The sequence below is a fragment of the Mauremys reevesii genome, linkage group 1 (genome assembly GCF_016161935.1).
Source record: "Mauremys reevesii isolate NIE-2019 linkage group 1, ASM1616193v1, whole genome shotgun sequence".
In the NCBI taxonomy this organism is placed as follows: Eukaryota; Metazoa; Chordata; order Testudines; family Geoemydidae; genus Mauremys; species Mauremys reevesii.
In genome coordinates, this window is record NC_052623.1 from 212,486,395 (window position 1) to 212,504,635 (window position 18,241).

At 43.7% G+C, this 18,241-nt stretch overlaps 1 protein-coding gene across 1 annotated transcript in view; it reads right to left on the minus strand.

Moving 5' to 3' along the window:
• Positions 1-1,054: 1,054 nt before the first annotated feature.
• The window catches only part of TBX15 (T-box transcription factor 15), a 133,731-nt gene continuing 116,544 nt past the window's right edge, over positions 1,055-18,241 (minus strand). Inside the window, exon 8 of the mRNA XM_039520541.1 lies at positions 1,055-3,272. Within this exon, the coding sequence (XP_039376475.1) occupies positions 2,488-3,272 (785 nt within the window). The 3' untranslated portion in view covers positions 1,055-2,487. The remainder of the gene's footprint in view (positions 3,273-18,241) is intronic.

An 18,241-nucleotide genomic window follows, 5' to 3' on the forward strand; every position in this document is an offset into this window, starting at 1 on the left:
ATTAGGTGTTAAGAGAAGACACCTAGAGGAGATGCAAATTATCCCACATCTATTGCAGGGTTTCTTGCACCTTCCTTTAAAGCATTTGATGCCAGTCACTGTCAGAGACACAATATTACACAAGATGGACCACAAGTCTGACCCAGTGTGACAATTCCTATGTTCCTCTTTAAAAAATGTTTAGAGAATTAACTTCTAAAGTGTTTTCCTCCTTCCAAGGAACAATTTGCAATTCAAAGAACATTTTTTCATTTAACACTGGAAAAGCTATGAACTGCAAAACTGCACTTTTCAGCTTTTTTCATTGCTTGAGGTATTATTTAACATGTCAGTAACATATGTGGGAATATAATGCCACAGAAAAGTTGACAAATAAAACAAATGGAAAGTTTAAAATATTTACAATCTGTAATTTTCTGTCTTCATTTAAAAATTAACCTTAAATATGGTTTCATAAATTCACAGTTAAAACTGGAAATTCTTGTTACATGTAAGATAATCCTTCCTATCAGTACAGACATCTCACAAATCCTGTATGTTTGACTTTTCAAATCTTTTTATAGAGCTCTGACATTTAAAAACAAAAAGTTTATTGAGAAGTTTTTATTTTGAAAAGGAATTGCTACTGTATTCCTATCTATCGTCTTATCTCCTGAGACTAATGAATACTTGGAGGAGTTCTAGTAGTGAATAAGAATCTGACTGTAGCTATATCAAGGTTCTCATTTGTATAAAACGTTCTTGTTTGAGTGGAATCTGCCACACAAGTTGTTTATTACAATGACAGCTGCACAGCAATATTCTTAACTTTGCCCACACGTCTCCTATATTGGATCAATTCAGAACCAGTCATGCAGATGTGTGTGTATATATTTGAACCTTCTTTAATTTCCATGTGTGGTAACCTTGTGTTTGCATTTGTGTCTGCAGTTCCTGGGTTTTGCCCATAAAAGCATGTCAGCATTTTAAAAACTTGATGACCACAGACTATGGATTGACTCTCACAGACAAACAAAACACAAAAGGAACAATTGCAAAGATTTATTTAGCGCATTCTGTGCTTGGCACTTAGAAACAGAGTTCCGTGCATAGGGCAAATCTTTATACACCTTTTATTCTTCATACATATTTTACATACACTTTTTATTGCCCTCTTTTATATTCATAATACTGAATCCCCCACTAGGCACATAAATACATTTATACAACACCTCAAAACAAATCTCAATAATATCTGTATTCTGTTACTTGGTATTTGCATTTTCACACAACTTAAGTGCTTAGCTCGCACCAAGCTACAATTGTTTTCTCATTTTTAAAGGATTTGAAGAAAAAGGAGAAAAAAACAGAAAAAAAAGAAACTTCAAAAGGCAATGATCTATTTGGTAAAACAGAGATCTAATGGCAGGCTGGGTGGAGAACACCTGCCCTTATCATTACTTAAATGCTAAAGGTTTTCTATGGCAACTCTTGCATGCAAGATAGATGAAGTTGGCCATACTATATATCTCAGGTTTGCAGAAGAGCAGAGCTCTCTTTTCTTGCCACCATTCACCATGAGCTGAATCTGGAGCTTTTTCTCTTGTTGAGTTGAATGCTGTGGGGCATGTATGTTCCAAGACAGGTTTTCGGGGGCGTTTTTTGGCTGTACTACTCTGGGTGACATCCACAGGAGTTGCACAGCTGAGACACCTCTCCCCTTCTGTATCATTCTAAAAATGCCCCCCAGTATATGGCAGAGGTTCCCCCTCTGCTGACTAGGGTGTTCGAAGAAACATTTAATTTATGAGTTAAAACTCCTCGCTCTGGCTCTCTGTCTTTGTGCAGGCATGGCACCATTGTGAGCTAGACCCATACAAAGAAAACTGCCTGCCAGACACAGCCAGACTCAGAAAGTAAATATCTTTTGCAGGAGAGACGTTCCAGTTCAGCAATAATGTCCTGTTACTACAGCGGGGAGAGGGGACCGCAGGACTTGTGTTAACTTCAGCAATATGCTAAACCACTCAGGCAGCAAGGAAAAGTCAGGGAAGGGTGAGGCCCTTAATGCAATGGCCTCTCATGGGCAGTGCAGTTCTGTATGATGAAGTCTTCAGTGACTTCTTTCCTTTGGTATGGAGGAGATAGCACACGTACAAGACTCCCTCAACATCAAGAGTTCACGCTAATTGAGAGTTAATGCATATACTGTATTTAATCTGATTCACTCCAGCTTCTCTTAAGTGAGCCTTTCTCTCTGAAAAGTCTATTTGGCACAGACGCTCCATTGCAGATGCTTAGGCCCTGGATTAAAATGAGCAGCAGAGGCTGTCAGCAGGGGCTTTCCATTGGATTACTTGGAGTGTAATTTAGATGGCTTGTGTTTCCATTGATAATTAAACTACTAGTTCCATTATGAGTTTAAAGGCAAAAAGGTATTGAGACAGGATCACCCATGGAGACAATGAGGGTCTTGCTGCCTTCAGTTCCAAGGAGACAAATCACTGGTTAAACCATGTGCACAGACATCTGTGAAGATGAGCCTGGAACAGCCCCATATTGTCTGTTGTCACAAGCATTGGCTGTTTGCTGGTTGTTGGATGGAGGACTGATCATGTGCATTCCATGATCCACCCCTGTTGAAAGGTATTGCCTCTCTCCAAAAGCCCCATTGGAAGGGGAAGAACAGAGTAAAGTGCTTTGAGGGGTGGTCAGTTTCTCTGGGCTTGTTGCCAGCCTAGGCGAAGCAGGGAAATTGTATCCGTACAGGTTGTAAGGGTTGTGAAGGGAGAAGGCATTGTAGGAGCTCTGCTGCATGTGGCCACCACCAAACATATGTGAAGAAGAAGAGGTGGAGGCAGGGTTGCCTGCTTGCATGACATATTGAAACTGAGAGGCTGGGAATGACCCCAGCTGGCCACCAAAGGCCTCCATCTTACCATTGTTAGGCAGAGAGGAAGGAGTAGGCATTCCTGAGATCAAGGATGGAGTCCTCTGAGGCATGAAGGTTTCTGAGGGCTGAGTGGCAGAAGCAGAGCCACTTTGGAGTCGGTTGTACCCACTGTCACTTAGCCCCGGGTAGCTCTGTAAGGCAGCCATGTTGCTTCTGGCACATGGGGGATAATCGGACAGGTTGAGATTGCACAGCTGGCTCTCCCGGCAGCCAACATTGAAAGAGTTGGGGGCCAAGTGAAAGGTTGGAGGGGAACAGGATGGAGAGAGGAGATGAGAGGAGGCAGAGGGTGATGGGGTCCCGGTGCTGGAGGTTGTTGGGGAGGTGCCTGTGCTGCCCCCTGAAAAACAAAACACAAAAGTGGATTTTAAAAGGTTCACAGCACATATGCAAAACGAGACGGTCCCCTTACAAAGCAGCTTCTTTTAGTAAACAAACACGTAAGGCAAAATGGCCACCGTAAAAATTAGCCTCTACTAGCTTGCACCTTAGTTTCACAAATGAAATTGCTTGCTCTTTCTTTTGTTATCATTTGATTTTTAAACAGGTTTTCTTCCCTTCTACAATAGGAAAGAGAAGCAAATCACCTTACAGCAAACTCCAGATCAGTGAAAACAGCTGCGGGGAAACCCAACTCCATCTGTCAAGAGATCTGCATTTTACAGGGATATTAAGCTAGTGTGCTCTTATTTAAAGTCTTGTCTCACTCTCTACTGGTTTCCAGGAAGACCACCTATTCAGCAGTCTGTACTGCACTGCTACACACGTGCTTTATCATCAGCACTGTAGGCTTGTGGCAGGAAGTGACTGAGAGCATGTAGGATTTTTACAGCACTCCATGATTTTCTGTGATGGCTCATTGTGGAGTCAATAGTGCTGATTTAAGCCACAGGATAAGTTACACTAAAAATGGGCAATGGTTACAAGCTACTGTGTGTTCTGCACAGCAGATGAATGACATGTTTGAATAAGGTTCTTCCATCATCTGCTTCAACTTTAAAATGGTACTGGATTGCATGCCCCTCGTTTACTATTAATGATTATTATAATTTCTATTACGGTATTAACTAAACTGCATAATAAGTATGTGCCTGGTGCCATACTGAGAAATAGAATACCTTTCCCCTTTGAGCTGATAATATGAAGAAGCTGAAAACACAATAATATGAGAAGACAACATACCAGGAAGGGATGTGGGAAAATGGATGAACAATGACAGAGGCATGGCTTTTGGGGAGTGCAATTTTCCACTGAGCACAGCCTGTAGAAGATATTTTCTTTCAAATGCTTCTTTTTACGTGTTGCATATTTCTTTATTTGCAGGGTTTGCATGGAAGAGCTTTGCAGAAGAAGTATAGGGAAGCCAGAGAAGTGATATGGTTAGAGGTGTGATGGGACCAGAGCAGAGGGAGAGGAAGATGATTGTAAAAGCTGAATTTTGGTCAAGCTGGAAGGGACCGGAGAAGAGGCGGAGGCATTAGAGAACAGGAAGCTACAGTAGTCAAGGTGAGAGCTGACCAAGGTAAGGAGAAGGATTTTAGCAGTGAGTTTCATAAGGAAAGGACAGATTCTGAGGTACTGTCATGGGAAAAAATAAGAGGAGTTGGAGACTGCCTGGACATGGTATAAAAATGAGAGAGGATTGAATACAGCACTGAGGCTGGACACCTGGATGATGAGGATAATATAGCTATTGGCAGTGATTGAAGGACAAGTTCTGTTTTCACCATGTTGAGTCTGAGTGAGTGGTGGGACATTGATGATGCTACGTTAGAAAGCGATCGAATATTTGAGATGAAACTGAGTGGGGGAGGTCAGAAGGAGACATGTAGATTTGGAAGAAATGAATAAACTTGTTTTTGTTTTCACATCTATTTGGAATGAGAACCAGAAATGGTGAAATACAAGAAGAAAGGCTGGTCTTGGGTATTTCCTGCCAAGACAGCAAAAGAGGTTCTGGAAATCATGAAGTTAAAAACCTATTCTCATAAGATCTGCAGCCTAGTTCTGCAAACTCAGCCTGGATAGCTCTGATAAGCATCCAAACTCTTGGGTGATTATCAGAACCAAACTACTATTCTGAATCATTCTAAAGTCCTCTCATCTGAAAATTTCTACCTCACTCTGAGTAAACTGCAGAAAAAAACTCTCCTCAAATATTCATTCAAATTCAAAAGTCAATTTTGATTCACCAGCATTTAAGGACCATCACTTTCCAGAAACATTCAAGTATTCAAGCTTTCCTAGCATGTGTACTCATGAAAAGCACATTTGAGCTTGACTGTTCAAAGCTTCACTGTAAGTGAATTCAGAAATTTGTATTTGGTTGTAAAATTTGTAGTTCTTTGTCTGTTTGTTAGTTAAACAAGTCACTCAGTTAGGGAACAGATGCAATACCATGTGATGTGAAATGAACCAACACAGCAAAAATGTCAAAATGCGATGATCTGAAATGAACTTTTTGTGAACACTCTGCAGGCCATTAATTATATGATGACAGCATTTGGGAATAAATATGAACAACAAATAATTTCTGTGAATTTTGTGAGAATGTTGAGATCCGTTTGTAGTAAAATTTGTTGAATAAATTATTTATTGTGACTAATTCACTGACCTCTTCCTCTTACACTATGATGAACTTGAGAAAATGGTGTAGAAAAGCAGCATAAACTACTGGCTGCGATATATGCTAGGCTTGAAATGTTTGTTCAGGAAATTGGGATAGAATCTTATCCCCAGTAGACATTCCACTTCCTCAAAGCAAGGATGCAAAGATCTATATTAGTGGTATTACAAAATGTAATAATTATATTGTACACCTAACATTGCCCATAAACAGGAATTAAAGTGATTCCACTCCAAGTCATCCCCATCCACTGGCCAGCAGTGCAAATCCAGTAATTAAGACAAAGCCAACCTAAAAAGGTATTTTGCACTAGGCCCTAAAAATGGCCAGGATCTGATGGACAACAATGGAAGCAATTCCAGAGCTGACGACCACTCACCTCAGGCGTTCAACCCTAAGCATGGAACACAAGAGTTTTCAGGCAAGTCCCAACTCCTGCAGAAGGCATGAGGCTGAAGTAGTCACCTGAGTAGTGAGGTGTCAGGTAATTTATAGAGGATAACCATTGCCTTGATTTGCCATCTGAAGCAGGATGGAAGACAACATAGGGCATGGAGTACAGGAGTTATGTATTCATATCAGCTTGCCCTGCTTAAAAGGCAAGCAGCGGCATTCTGACCTAGCTGAAGTTTCTGAGCTGCCCTCTAGGGTAGCACTCAATAACCTGTACCAGCCAGATATGGTTAGTATCTTCCTAGAGTTGACATTTGTAGTGTCTGGTTCTTGGAAAAATGGTTAATTCCCACTTTAGAAAGCACCGAGTCCAGCAAGTGCACATCCATCAAACTAAGGCCTTGCAAAAGGCTGTGTGGACATTCTATTTCATTTTAAATGAGGCATAGTTCGGTTTAGCTTAAATCAATTAAAAATAGGTTTAAATTAAACCAAAATAAGTCATTTTTAAACTGAAATAAGAATGCCAACACAGGGATTTGCATCAATTTTAACTAATCCAGTTTAACTAAACTGGTGCACATTTGTGTATAGACAAGGCTTTAGTCACACTTGACCTAAGCCTTAAGATTTGGCAAGCCAATTCTTTTAACACATTTTCTCTTCTAACAACTCCTCCACTCACTTTTCAGAAGTTCCTCATGCCAAGACACCTGGTTTACACTGAAATACATGTTTAAACAACTTTTTCCACTGGTTTAACTGAACTGGTTTAAAATGACACCTTTAGGGCTTGTTTACATGGGCAGGTAATGCTCACTACAGGCTTGTGATTTCTAAAATGCACTGATGTGTTGCACACTAGTTTGTCCATGTAGACCCTGCTAGAGCACACTGCAAATTCCCTAAGGTGCTTTAAAGTAGCACTGTTTGAAACAGCACTATGTTGAAGTGCACTTGGAAAATTTTCGTGCATACCAGCAGGGTCTACACGGACTAATTAATGCACAACATGCTAATGCGCATTTCCCCACCATGTAGACAAGCCATTAGTCAAACTGGTGTAAATCTGCATGTAAATAAGCCCTTAGGATATAATTTTCAAAGACACTTGAGTGAATTAGCAGCTTAATTTGTGACACAGGTGTAGGAGCTAGGCAAAAGAATGCATTTCTTAGGGCATTGACACTATTCGTGAATTCAGGTTGAATTCAAAATTTAGTTTTGGCTGGAAAAATTTCATTTTTTCCCCTTGAAAAGTCAAACCAGTTCATTTCAACCATTTTGGAGTTCATTTCAAAGTAGAGGGTTGGGTTTTTTTCAAAATTTAGCTATATGTATTATTTTTTTTAAAAAAGGTGAACCTCCCTCCTGAAAATTCCATGATGCCTCTCCACCCCTCACCCCGAAATTCATTTCTGATCTAAAAACACCCTGAATAAACAAAATGAAAACAACACAAAACAAATTTTATTTTGTTTCAGTTAAATTTTGTTTCTGGTGGGTTTTGATGCAAAAAAAAGTTTGGGGGTTTTGTTTTGGTTTTTCGTTTTGGCAACAAAACAAAACAAAAAAGTCCATTTTGGTTAGAAACAAATTGAGGTTTAGATTTTTTGTTTTTTGATGGGGTTTTTTTTCCCTTCGGATTTTTTGGTTCAGACCCTGAACCAGAAAAACAATTTCCTCAGTTTGACTTAGGAGCCTAAGTCCCATTGGCTTTCAGTGACACTTAGGCTCCTAGCTGCCTAAGTCCTTTTTGAAAATGGGTTTGGGGCCAGATTTTTAAAGGTATTTAGGCACCTAAAGATGTAGATATGAGCCTAATGGGATTTTGAAAAGCTCCTGTTTGCCTAAGTGCCATTGAAATCACACTAGATGCTTTTCAAAATGTTACCCTTTTAGTTGTGACATTCATTAGATGACTGCATGCATACAGGGAACGGATGTGTTGAGTAAGAAAACATAATTCCCTTTCCCCCCTCCACACACAGGCGCATACATGTGCACACACACACACACTTTTGACTAAAAATGGCTCAAGAGATCTTATTTCAACTTTCCAAACCACTTTGCCTTTGCACAGAGAACACGAATGAAAATGATAACCCAAAGGTGAACATTTCAGGAGGTTATGAGTAAGTGAGGGCTTATGCAAACTTATGTAACTTTAACCATACTAGTCACTCCTGAGTGGTTGCTGTTATCTACTTCTAAAAAGAATGTCATAGTTAATATTTATTCTGCATACCCTCCATTGTTCAGAAGCCTTGCTGACAAGTAAGATTTTTTGTTTTAGCCATCCATTTATGGAGTATAATCATGTATAATACAGGCAGGGGTGGCTCTAGACATTTCACCACCCCAAGCATGGCGGCATGCCGCGGGGGATGCTCTGCCGGTCGCCGGTCCCGCGGCTCCGGTGGACCTCCCGCAGGCGTGCCTGCGAAGGGTCTGCTGGTCCTGCGGCTCCACCGGAGCCGTGGGACCAGCGGACCCTCCACAGGCATGCGGCTGAAGGCTCCCGGCGACCAGCAGAGCACCCCCCGCGGTATGCCACCTCAAGCATGCGCTTGGCGTGCTGGGGCCTGGAGCTGCCCGTGAATACAGGATTCCTTCATTAATCAAACCCCAGTGGAGGTCCTGAAGCTAGTAGTTTAATATATGACAGATTTTCACTTACTGTAACCGAAACTATATACTGTGCATAAAAGGTGCTCTCCTCCCTTTCTGTTATCCTTCCAAATTCTGCATTACAAATATGACTGACAAGCAGCAGACTTCTCCCTCGCATGCCCTCTCTATAGCTCTATCTGCTTTGCCTAATTTTCAAGAACTCAATTGCACAGAAATCTAAAAATGGCAGAAAGCTGGGAAGAAAAGACACGCCAGAGAGTTCTTCATCACATTACCCCTGCAACCTCTCAGATTAGTTTAGTTTCTTCTTTCTGCCTGCACTACCTCTCCGTCAGTGGAGATGTTCCGAAACTACATAGCTTTGATGCCTCTTTCTAGGCGTCTCAATTCCAGCAGGTGCAGTGCTATGTGACCTTCCAATGGAAAAGAAGTCCGGAGTGTTCACAAAAAAGCAATGCCCTTGGCTTAGCAGTTCCATCCAGGCTGTCATTCCTGTGCTGATTATCCTCACAATACTGAGTATTGAATTTGTGAGTCACTGGAATCCAATCCCATTTTTCCTGCAAAAGTCAACGGAATTTTCCACCCGTGGTTATCAGCAAGCTAAGAATGGAAGCAGTACAAATTGCTTCCCAGATCTGCAATGTGCTACACTCCATCCTGTTTCTTTCTTGGTTCTGGGAACTATATCTTCCCCCTTCATGGGGTGATGAGACCGAACTATTTCTCCATAAAGATTTGCTCCATAAGAACATAACTGCTTGTTTCCTCACTACCATTTTTGCAATCATTGAATTATCAATTCACAGCAAGATCTTCAAAAGGACAGAGATGAGGCTGAAAGGCTGTTTGCATAGTTGTTGCACTGGCAGAGAAACAGCCAGGATTTCTCAGAAGCTCTTTTCAGTCTCACGTATGATTCTATGAAAAGGTCCACAGAAGGGCAACAAAGATGGTTACAGGGATGGATTTAGGAGGAGAGAGGACTTATTAGGGGACACACACACAAAGAATTAGACACTGAGACATTCAGAGTTAGAAGGGTATAATGAAACCCGAGCTGTCACTTCTTTTAAGATGCCTCCAAGTCTGAGAATCTGTAGAAATATTAGTAACTTTAGAACCAGTTACAATAATACTTTCCATTTTTATAGCATTTCTGAAGGGTCACCCTATAGTGCATCTTGACCAAACAACATGTTAAAGCAACAACTTGTCCTGTTCACACCAGGATTTTAAAATGTGCTAGCGATCAGATGTTAAGACTCACAGTGCCACGCTCCCAGTCCTGCATGCTAATCACTAGGCCATGCTTTCTTTAAGGAAAAGAGACAATAATACCCATACGGATAGTCTGTCACACAATGGCTTGTGTCCATCAAGACGACCATAGGATTTTCCTGTACTGCATCCACACTCACTCAGCCAGATGCTCATTGCACTGGATTGTCAGCCTTCGGCATGGCCAGCAATAATGTAGAAAATAGATCTCTTTCCTAGACCATACATCACCTACAGAAATTAGTTTCCTATGTCCCCAATTCAGATACAGACCTATTAATCTGATTAATCTCTGTAGGCTCTTGGATCCACAGTGAGCTTCCAGGACACCCTAGAGGAGAAACTGTCTAGCATCAAGAATAGTGCACTGACCACTACAACAATCAGTTGGACACAATCATGGATATACTAGCCACAAAATGGCCACTGCCCCAATGAAGTATATCAAACAAAGAATGGATGCAAAATAATGAATACTTGTGGCACCCTTCTGTGTCTGATATTGAAATATGCAAGGAAATCCTGCAATTTTGCTGCTAAGATTAATCAAATCTGAGATATTCTCCTCAGCACCAAAGAAACCAAACTGAGACAATGACCAGTGGCCCTTCCACCATTCTTGATAGAGTTCGGTCCAGTCCAGCAGAGGTCCTGGGAACTCTAGGTCAGTACATGCTAAGCAGATCCCTGCCCTCAGGCCTACTGCTAAGCAAGATTTTGTAATTGTGGGGGAAAATATAGTAGTACTATCCCAAGCCCAACACACAGACCAAGCTCCACTTACACTGAAATAAAATGCCATTCATAGTAGATTGTGCAATTCTTCATAATATGACTATCCTTTTTCTCCCTTGTGTGAGTTGATTAGCAGTGAAATTGATAACATTTAAATTCTGTAATAAGGCTTCAGAGTTAACACCAGCGGTTCACCTGAAGACTCTGGTCAATTTAGGGGCCTCAGATAATTTTATGGAGGAGGATGTGGCTAAGGTCCATGGGATCCCTGCAGTGTGTAAGAATTCTCTGTATCTGGCAGAAACCATTTATGGGTTGTTCCTAGCCTTGGTGCTGGTCATCCACCAGACCACCCATTAGCAGTAATTACTCTTCTGGGGCACTGGGACCCTCTTCGGTTCGGATTGATTCAGGGGCCCCCATGCTCTGGTCATCCTGAGAATGCCCTGGCTTGTTGCCCATGACCTCCCACAAACAACAACCTCCAATGGTCAGCTGCACCCTTGCATTTTTTACTAGAGCAAGCTCACCCCATTCCTTTGAGGAATGGCAGCATCTCCTGAAGGTGCCAGATTCCCATCCATGTTCTCAATGGCCACAAGAACCTTGAATTTCTGAAGATGGTTCAGCACCTAAATCAGTGCTGATCCTGCTTCTTCACACGAACCGACTCCATGGTGACCTACCGCCCCAAGACCAGGAATGGGAAGGCAGATGCATTATCACAAAAGACTGACAAAGGGGGCGCATTTTATACCATGTTGTGGTCTCCCCACTGCCCGGGAAAAAGTCCATCTGTTGGAAGACAACATCTTTCACCTTCATGGACTGCCCACAAGTGTAATATCTCACCAAGGGTCCCAGTTCGTTTCCTGCTTTTTCCAGGAATTTTTGCATTTACTTGGCACCGAACCTTGCACCTTGACATATTACCACCACTAGTATCAATGGCCAGACAAAGAGAGTAATACTTATGCTGCTTCCTAAATTACAACCAGGACAATTGGCTGGCACTCATTCCCCAGGTAGAATTTGCCTACAAGTCCACGCATGCCGTCACCCATCAGACTCCTTTCTTTACAAATGCCCACTGTTGTAGACCTCACTGCACACATCCACCAAGTACACCAAGAACTCAGGCACTGGTTACAGGGCTGGCTCCAGGCCCCAGCATGCCAAGCGTGTGCTTGGGGCGGCAAGCCCCTGGGGGCGCTCTGCCAGTCGCTGCGAGGGCAGCAGGCAGGCTGCCTTCGGTGGCTTGCCTGCGGAGGGTCTGCTGGTCCTGCGGCTTCAGCGGACCCTCCGCAGGCAAGCCGCCAAAGGCAGCCTGCCTGCTGTGCTTGGGGCGACAAAATGCCTAGAGCCGCCCCTGACTGGTTAGCATAGACTAACACAGCATACAAGCGCCCACTGACACTGTCAGCTGACCCCTAACCTCAAGGTAAGGGATAAGCTTTGGCAATCTGTCCAAATCCTTTGCTCCCAACTGTCCATCTGAAAATTGGACCACAAATACTTAGGGACCTTTTACAATCATGGAACAACTTAACCTGGTAGCCTTTCAACAGCAGCTGTAAGGATCCCTCAAGGTCCACCTTGTGTTCTCTCTACTGAAACCTTTCACTGAGAATCTCTTCCCATAATGCACTACTTCTCCCCCTCTGCCGATAACCAAACAAGACGAAGAGGAATACGTGGGCCAGCAGATTCTAGAATCCCACCAAGCCTGGGTAAGGCTCCAATATCTGATTGACTGGGAGGGATATTGCATGTGTGGGAAACCATGGAACACATCCATGCCCCAGACCGCCTGAGCACCTTCCACCAGACCTAGCCCAAGAAACCCGGCCCAAGGTCTCCTGGGAGGTGACCCCAGAAGGCTACTGTCAGGCACCAGACCAGCTAGGAGCAGCTGCTGGCCTTCTCCCTGACTAACTGCGCTGCTAGGCAACCAATGAGCCCAGCTGCACTGCCTTAGAACTCCCAGAGTGGCCACAGCCCCTGATTGGCTGCTGGTGTAGCAGTCCTGCTTATAAGCCTGGCCCCCACAGCCAGTCAGCAGCTGCTCAGCACACACCACACCTGCAGCTGCACTTGCACTTCCTCCAGCCCTTGTTCCAGTCTCTGCTCCAGCCTCTGCTCCCTTCTGGCTTTGACCCCCAACTCTGCCTCTGATTTATGACCCTGGACGACCCCCAGGTTCTGGCATTCAGCTTCCACCTCTCCAGTACTTATCTATGGCTCTGCCTCTAGCTTATCACTCTGATTTACCGTCTCCAGCTCTGGCATTTGGCCTCTGACCCTCCGGTACTGACCCTCAGCTCATTTCCTGGACTCCACCCACCATGGACCCAGCAGGCCAAACTCTCATCTTCACCACTAGGCCTGATCAGCAATAGTATTGCACTGCACTACACTGGTTACATTTAAGTCGCATATGGAAGATTATCTTAACTTTTAATTATGGAATTACAGATTCTGGAGCACCAAACTGCAGCCTCCCCAAAAAGCAACAGTTTGTCAAGCTACCAGAAGGTGGCCCAGTTTGCCCTCATTTAAAGGAAGCAGTGCTGGCCATATGAAGTATACAATAGTCTGACTCGCACTTAGGAAACCAGCACTTGATTCCAATAACTCTGCCAATAATTGCCCTGTTTCTAACATCTCCTTCTAGGGCAAACTAGTCAAGATGATAATGGAGACCAAACCCTAGCATCTGATGGCTGCAATTATCCTAGACCACACACAGTTGCTTTTCAGACCAGAGATAGCAGCATGATAGCTGTTGTGACACTTGTTAAAAAAATTATGGCAATGGACAGGTGGTAAATATCCAAGCTTAAACATCCATGGATCTTTCAGCTGCCTTTGACTTCATCAGTTATGTTCTCATGGAAGAAACTCTTTTGGGGATCTCAGACAAATCCCAAAGAGACTTGACAGGCAAGTGCTCTTCTTCCCCGCCCCCCCCTTCAAACCCCACCCCCTCACGCCCCCGAGCCCTCGTATGTGGAGTCTCATTTACTTTTTAGCACAAACACCCACACCCGCATACACATTCACTCACAATCTTTGTTTCAGCAAATGTGGTCACTGCATTGACCCAGGGTTACCAGGGCCTGATAGAAATAAGCACATGCATAAACAGGATTGCAGGGGTTCTCAACATTTTTCTTTCTGAGGCCCCCCAGGATACTATAAAAACTCCACGGCCCACGTGTGCCACAATAACTGGTTTTCTGAGTATAAAAGCCAGGGCCGGCATTAGGGGGTAGCAACCAGGGTAGCTGCCTGGGCCCCCACACCACAGGGCCCCATGCCACATGAAGCTACATTGCTCAGGCTTCGGCTTCAGCCCCAGGTGACATGACTCAGGGCCCTGAGCTTCAGCCCCATGTGTTGGGGCTTCAGCTTTCTACCCTGGACCCCGGCGTGACCCTGCTTGGCAGCCCCCCTGAAACCTTCTTGGGGCCTCCTAGGGGGCCCTGGGCCCCTGGTTGAGAATCATGGCAGTATTGAATAGCAAGTGGCTCAAACTCAGCCTAGGTAAAACAAGGTGATGCCTATCAGAAGAGCGGAACACTTAGAGAAAGACTAGCTAGAAAATCAGCATCACCCTCAATTCAAGGCTTCTCTCTTTCAACTGTCAAGGTACCATGCAGCCTCAGGTTCCTTTTGGACTCATCTCTGTTTCTGAAACTACAGTCTTACTCGATTTTGCCAGTAAAATAGCCAGATCGTGTCTTCTTCTTGGCTGAGGACCACTTTGGTCCATGCCTTTGTCAGCTCTAAGTTACACTGCTACAATCCACTCTACTGTGAGGGCTACACTGAAATGCCAGTTTGCACAAGACCCAGCATCCTGCCTATGAACAAGAGAGCGCAATGAAAGCACATCACATCAATGCTCCACACACTCCTTTGGCTCCCTGTTCAGTTCTAAATCTATTTCAAGCTCCCAGACCTAATCCTGAAGGCTGCAGCATGGGAAAGAGATAGTCTCTCCACCTGTGACACACAAGACAGCTGAGATCAATGGGGATGCTGCAGTTAATAGGGCTCAGGAGCAGATGGTACAGTGTTCTCAGCAAAGAGCAAAGATGTTCCATTTGAAAGGAATGATGCCTTAAAAGTCATTGTTTGGAATTAAAATTTTGAATTTGTATGTATTTTTACTGTGAAAATAGTTCTTTAGTGAACAAGTGAACTTTGAGGGGTACAACATAGTTGAAACAACATTTCACATGAATATTTTGCCAGCTTTGCAATTCTGCTCAGGAGGAAATCTCTCCCACCAAGTAGAGTAATGAACAATGGGCTGGGTGCGTTAATTTTTACTTGTTGCACATTTTGTTTGCTTTCATATGAAGCATCAGGTTCTCATTATTACCACAATGCTGGTGAGATATGGGACTTAATGGTCTAATCCAGTTTGTTTAATCCTATGTTCTTACAATTACTGTTAAAGATCTGCTCATCTTAATGTTTTGTGGGGACCGGACTAGTATAGAGGAGTCAGCAACAGCTCTTTCGGTGTTGGAAAGTGACATAGTCCAGATTATTGGAACTCATATTTTATTTATTATTTGTTTTATGTTCTTTGTTAGAGTCAAGAAACCAAGCCACATATTTTTTAATAATGAGAATCTGGATCAGGTTCAGTCTAAATTTCAAAAATATATTCCAATTAAAGAGTTTAATAGATTCTTGGCTTTCCCCCCATCTCTTTGCCATATGCATTCAATAATCCCAAATTCTTTTTTTCCCTGGTAATAAGTAGATTTCAGTGATGGTGACATCATGCTTCAAAAGTTCAGCTGGATGGAGGTCTGTTGTCATTGTGGCAAACTCCACTTATTGCAAAACTGGGACTCATTTGGACCCTCTGCTCCTCAGGAAACATTCTGTGCTCAGCCCTGAAGGACGTGCTGGTTCTTGGACAGAAGCAGCATGCCCCTCACTGGGACGTCCATCTGGTGACCTCTAAAGTACCAATCCTGCACAGGCTTCCATATGCGCTTAACTTTCCTAGTGAGTAGTCCCAATGAAGTCAGTCAGACACATGTGTAAGAAAGGGTACACACACGTGCCAGTGTTTGCGGTATCATTTGTGTGATTTTCAAATGCAAACAGAAACCTGTTATTTTTTTAAATGGCAGTGTTGCTCAGTCCTTGTGTAGCATAACGGCATCCACTGCACTAGATGTTTGATTCTGGGCAACGTCTCCGTGGGCTCTGCCAATGCGCAGGTTCAGTCAAAAAAGCAAACAATGGTACGGTGCCTATGGAATGGGATGGAGAATTGTATACAGCAAATATTATAATGCCATTATATAAATGAATGGTGTGGTGCCATCCAAATACTGTCAGCAGTACTGGTCACCCCATCTCAAAAAGGATATTGAAGAATTAGAAGGGTGGGAGAGAAGTGCAATGAAAAGGATCCAGGGCCTGGAAAAATTTTCATATGAAGAGAGATTGAAAAGATTGAGATTGTACAATTTACAAAGGAAATGACTAAGAGGGTAGATAATAAAAAATTATAAAATAATGAATGCTAGAGAGGAGATAGATCAGCCGCTTCTGTTCTCCCTGTTTCATAACACAACAAGGAGACATTAAGTTAAAAGTGGCAAATTCAAAACTGATCAAAGGAAACACTTTTTCACACAATGTATGATTAAACTGTGGACCTTACTGGCACATAAAGTTGTTGAGGATCTGCTAGGTTAAATAGCTCTGTAGTACTCAGTATTTTCTCCCCATGAAGGTCTGTAATCAAGTCACCTCTCAATCTTCTTTATGATAAGCTAAGTCTCTCACTATAAGGCATTTTCTTCAGATCTCAGACCATTTTTGTGGGTCTTTCCTGAACACTTTCAAATTTTTCAACATTCTTTTTAAAACGCGGACACCAGAACTGGATGCAGTATTCCAGCACTGTTCTCACCAATGCCATATACAGAGGTAAGATCACCTCCCTACTGCTACATGATACTCCAAGGATCACATTATCCCTTTTTGCCACAGCACTGCACTGGGAGCTCATGTTCAGTTGTTTGTCCGGTATGACCCCTAAATCCTTTTCAGAGTCACCGCTTTCCAGGATATAGCCCCTTCCCCCCTTATATAGGTGTTGTTCCTAGATGTATGACCTTGCAATTGGTTATATTAAAATACATTTTCTTTTAATAGGCCTATGGTACCAAGGGATCCAGATCGCTCTGTAGGACTGCCCTGTCCTCATCAGTATTTACCACTCTTCCAAACATTGTGTCATTTGCAAATTTTATCAGCAGTGATTTTATGTTTACTTCCAGGTCATTGATAAAAATGTTGAATAGCATCAGGCCTAGAACTGATCTCTGTAGAACCCTGTAAGAAACATGCCCATTCAGTGATGATTTCCCCATTGAGAACTACTTTTTGGAATCTGTCAGTTAGCCAATTCTTCATCCATTTAACATGTGCTTTATTAATACTGTATAGGGTTAAATTTTTAATCAGAATGTCATACAAGTCACACGCCTTACCAAAGTCTAAGTATAGTACATCTATACAGCACTTTTTATACTTTATCAATCAAACTTGTAATCTCATCAAAGAATGAAATCAGATTTGTTTGACAAGATCTATTTTGGAAAGGGTCTATGGCCTGGATCCACAAAGGGCCCCAGGCTCCTAGAAAAATCACAGGAATAACACTGCAATCCCCAAAGCCTGAGATAGGTGCCTCAGCTCCTTATTCAATGAATAGGGAGACAAACACCTAGGAATGGGATCCACAAAAGCCAGCACGCTAGGTGGTAAGTTGCCAAAGCTAGCCAATGGGAGATGCCAATGAGAGAGGTGTGTCCTGAACTGCTCCCCTCTGACAGACATAGGCGTCTAAATCCAGGTTGCAGGCAGGGGTGCAAGTACCTTAAAGGACTTACCGGTACTCTGGAGTCCTTAGGAGCTTGCAGGGCCTCAAATGGAAGAGGCGGGGCCTTTAAATCCCTGGGCCCTTTAAATCAGGATTTAAAGGGCCCAGGGCTGGGGCTGTGGTAGCAGCAGCTGGGAGCCCCTGGGCCCTTTAAATCACTCCCAGAACTACCAGCTGCAGAGGTGGCTGGGAGCCCCGGGCACTTTAAATCACCATTGGAGGGGGCTCCAGCCTGTGGCGGAGCTTTAAAGGGCCCGGGGCTCCGCCGCAGTAGCGGCAGCTGGGAGCCCCAGGCCCTTTAAATCACCACCAAAGCCCATCTGCCACTACCCTAGGGCTCCAGCAACAGGGCTTGGGTAGTGATTTAAAGTGCCCCGGAGGGTAGCGGCAGTGGGAGCCCCAAGCGCTTTAAATCGTCACCCAAGCCGCGCTGCCAGAGCCCGGGGTAGCAGCAACAGCCAGGGGCTTGGGAGATGATTTAAAGGGCTCAGAGCTGTGGCTGCCGCTACCACCCCGGACCCTTTAAATCATCCCTGGAGCCCTGCTACCGGAGCCCTGGGGAGATGGCAGCGGGTCTCTAGTGGCTATTTTAAGGGCTGGGACGGTAGCGGCTGCCACAACCCCGGATTCTTTAAATACCTGCTACCCCAGGGCTCCGGGGACAATTTAAAGGGCCCGGGGTGGTAGCTGCAACAGGCGCCCCGGGCCCTTTAAA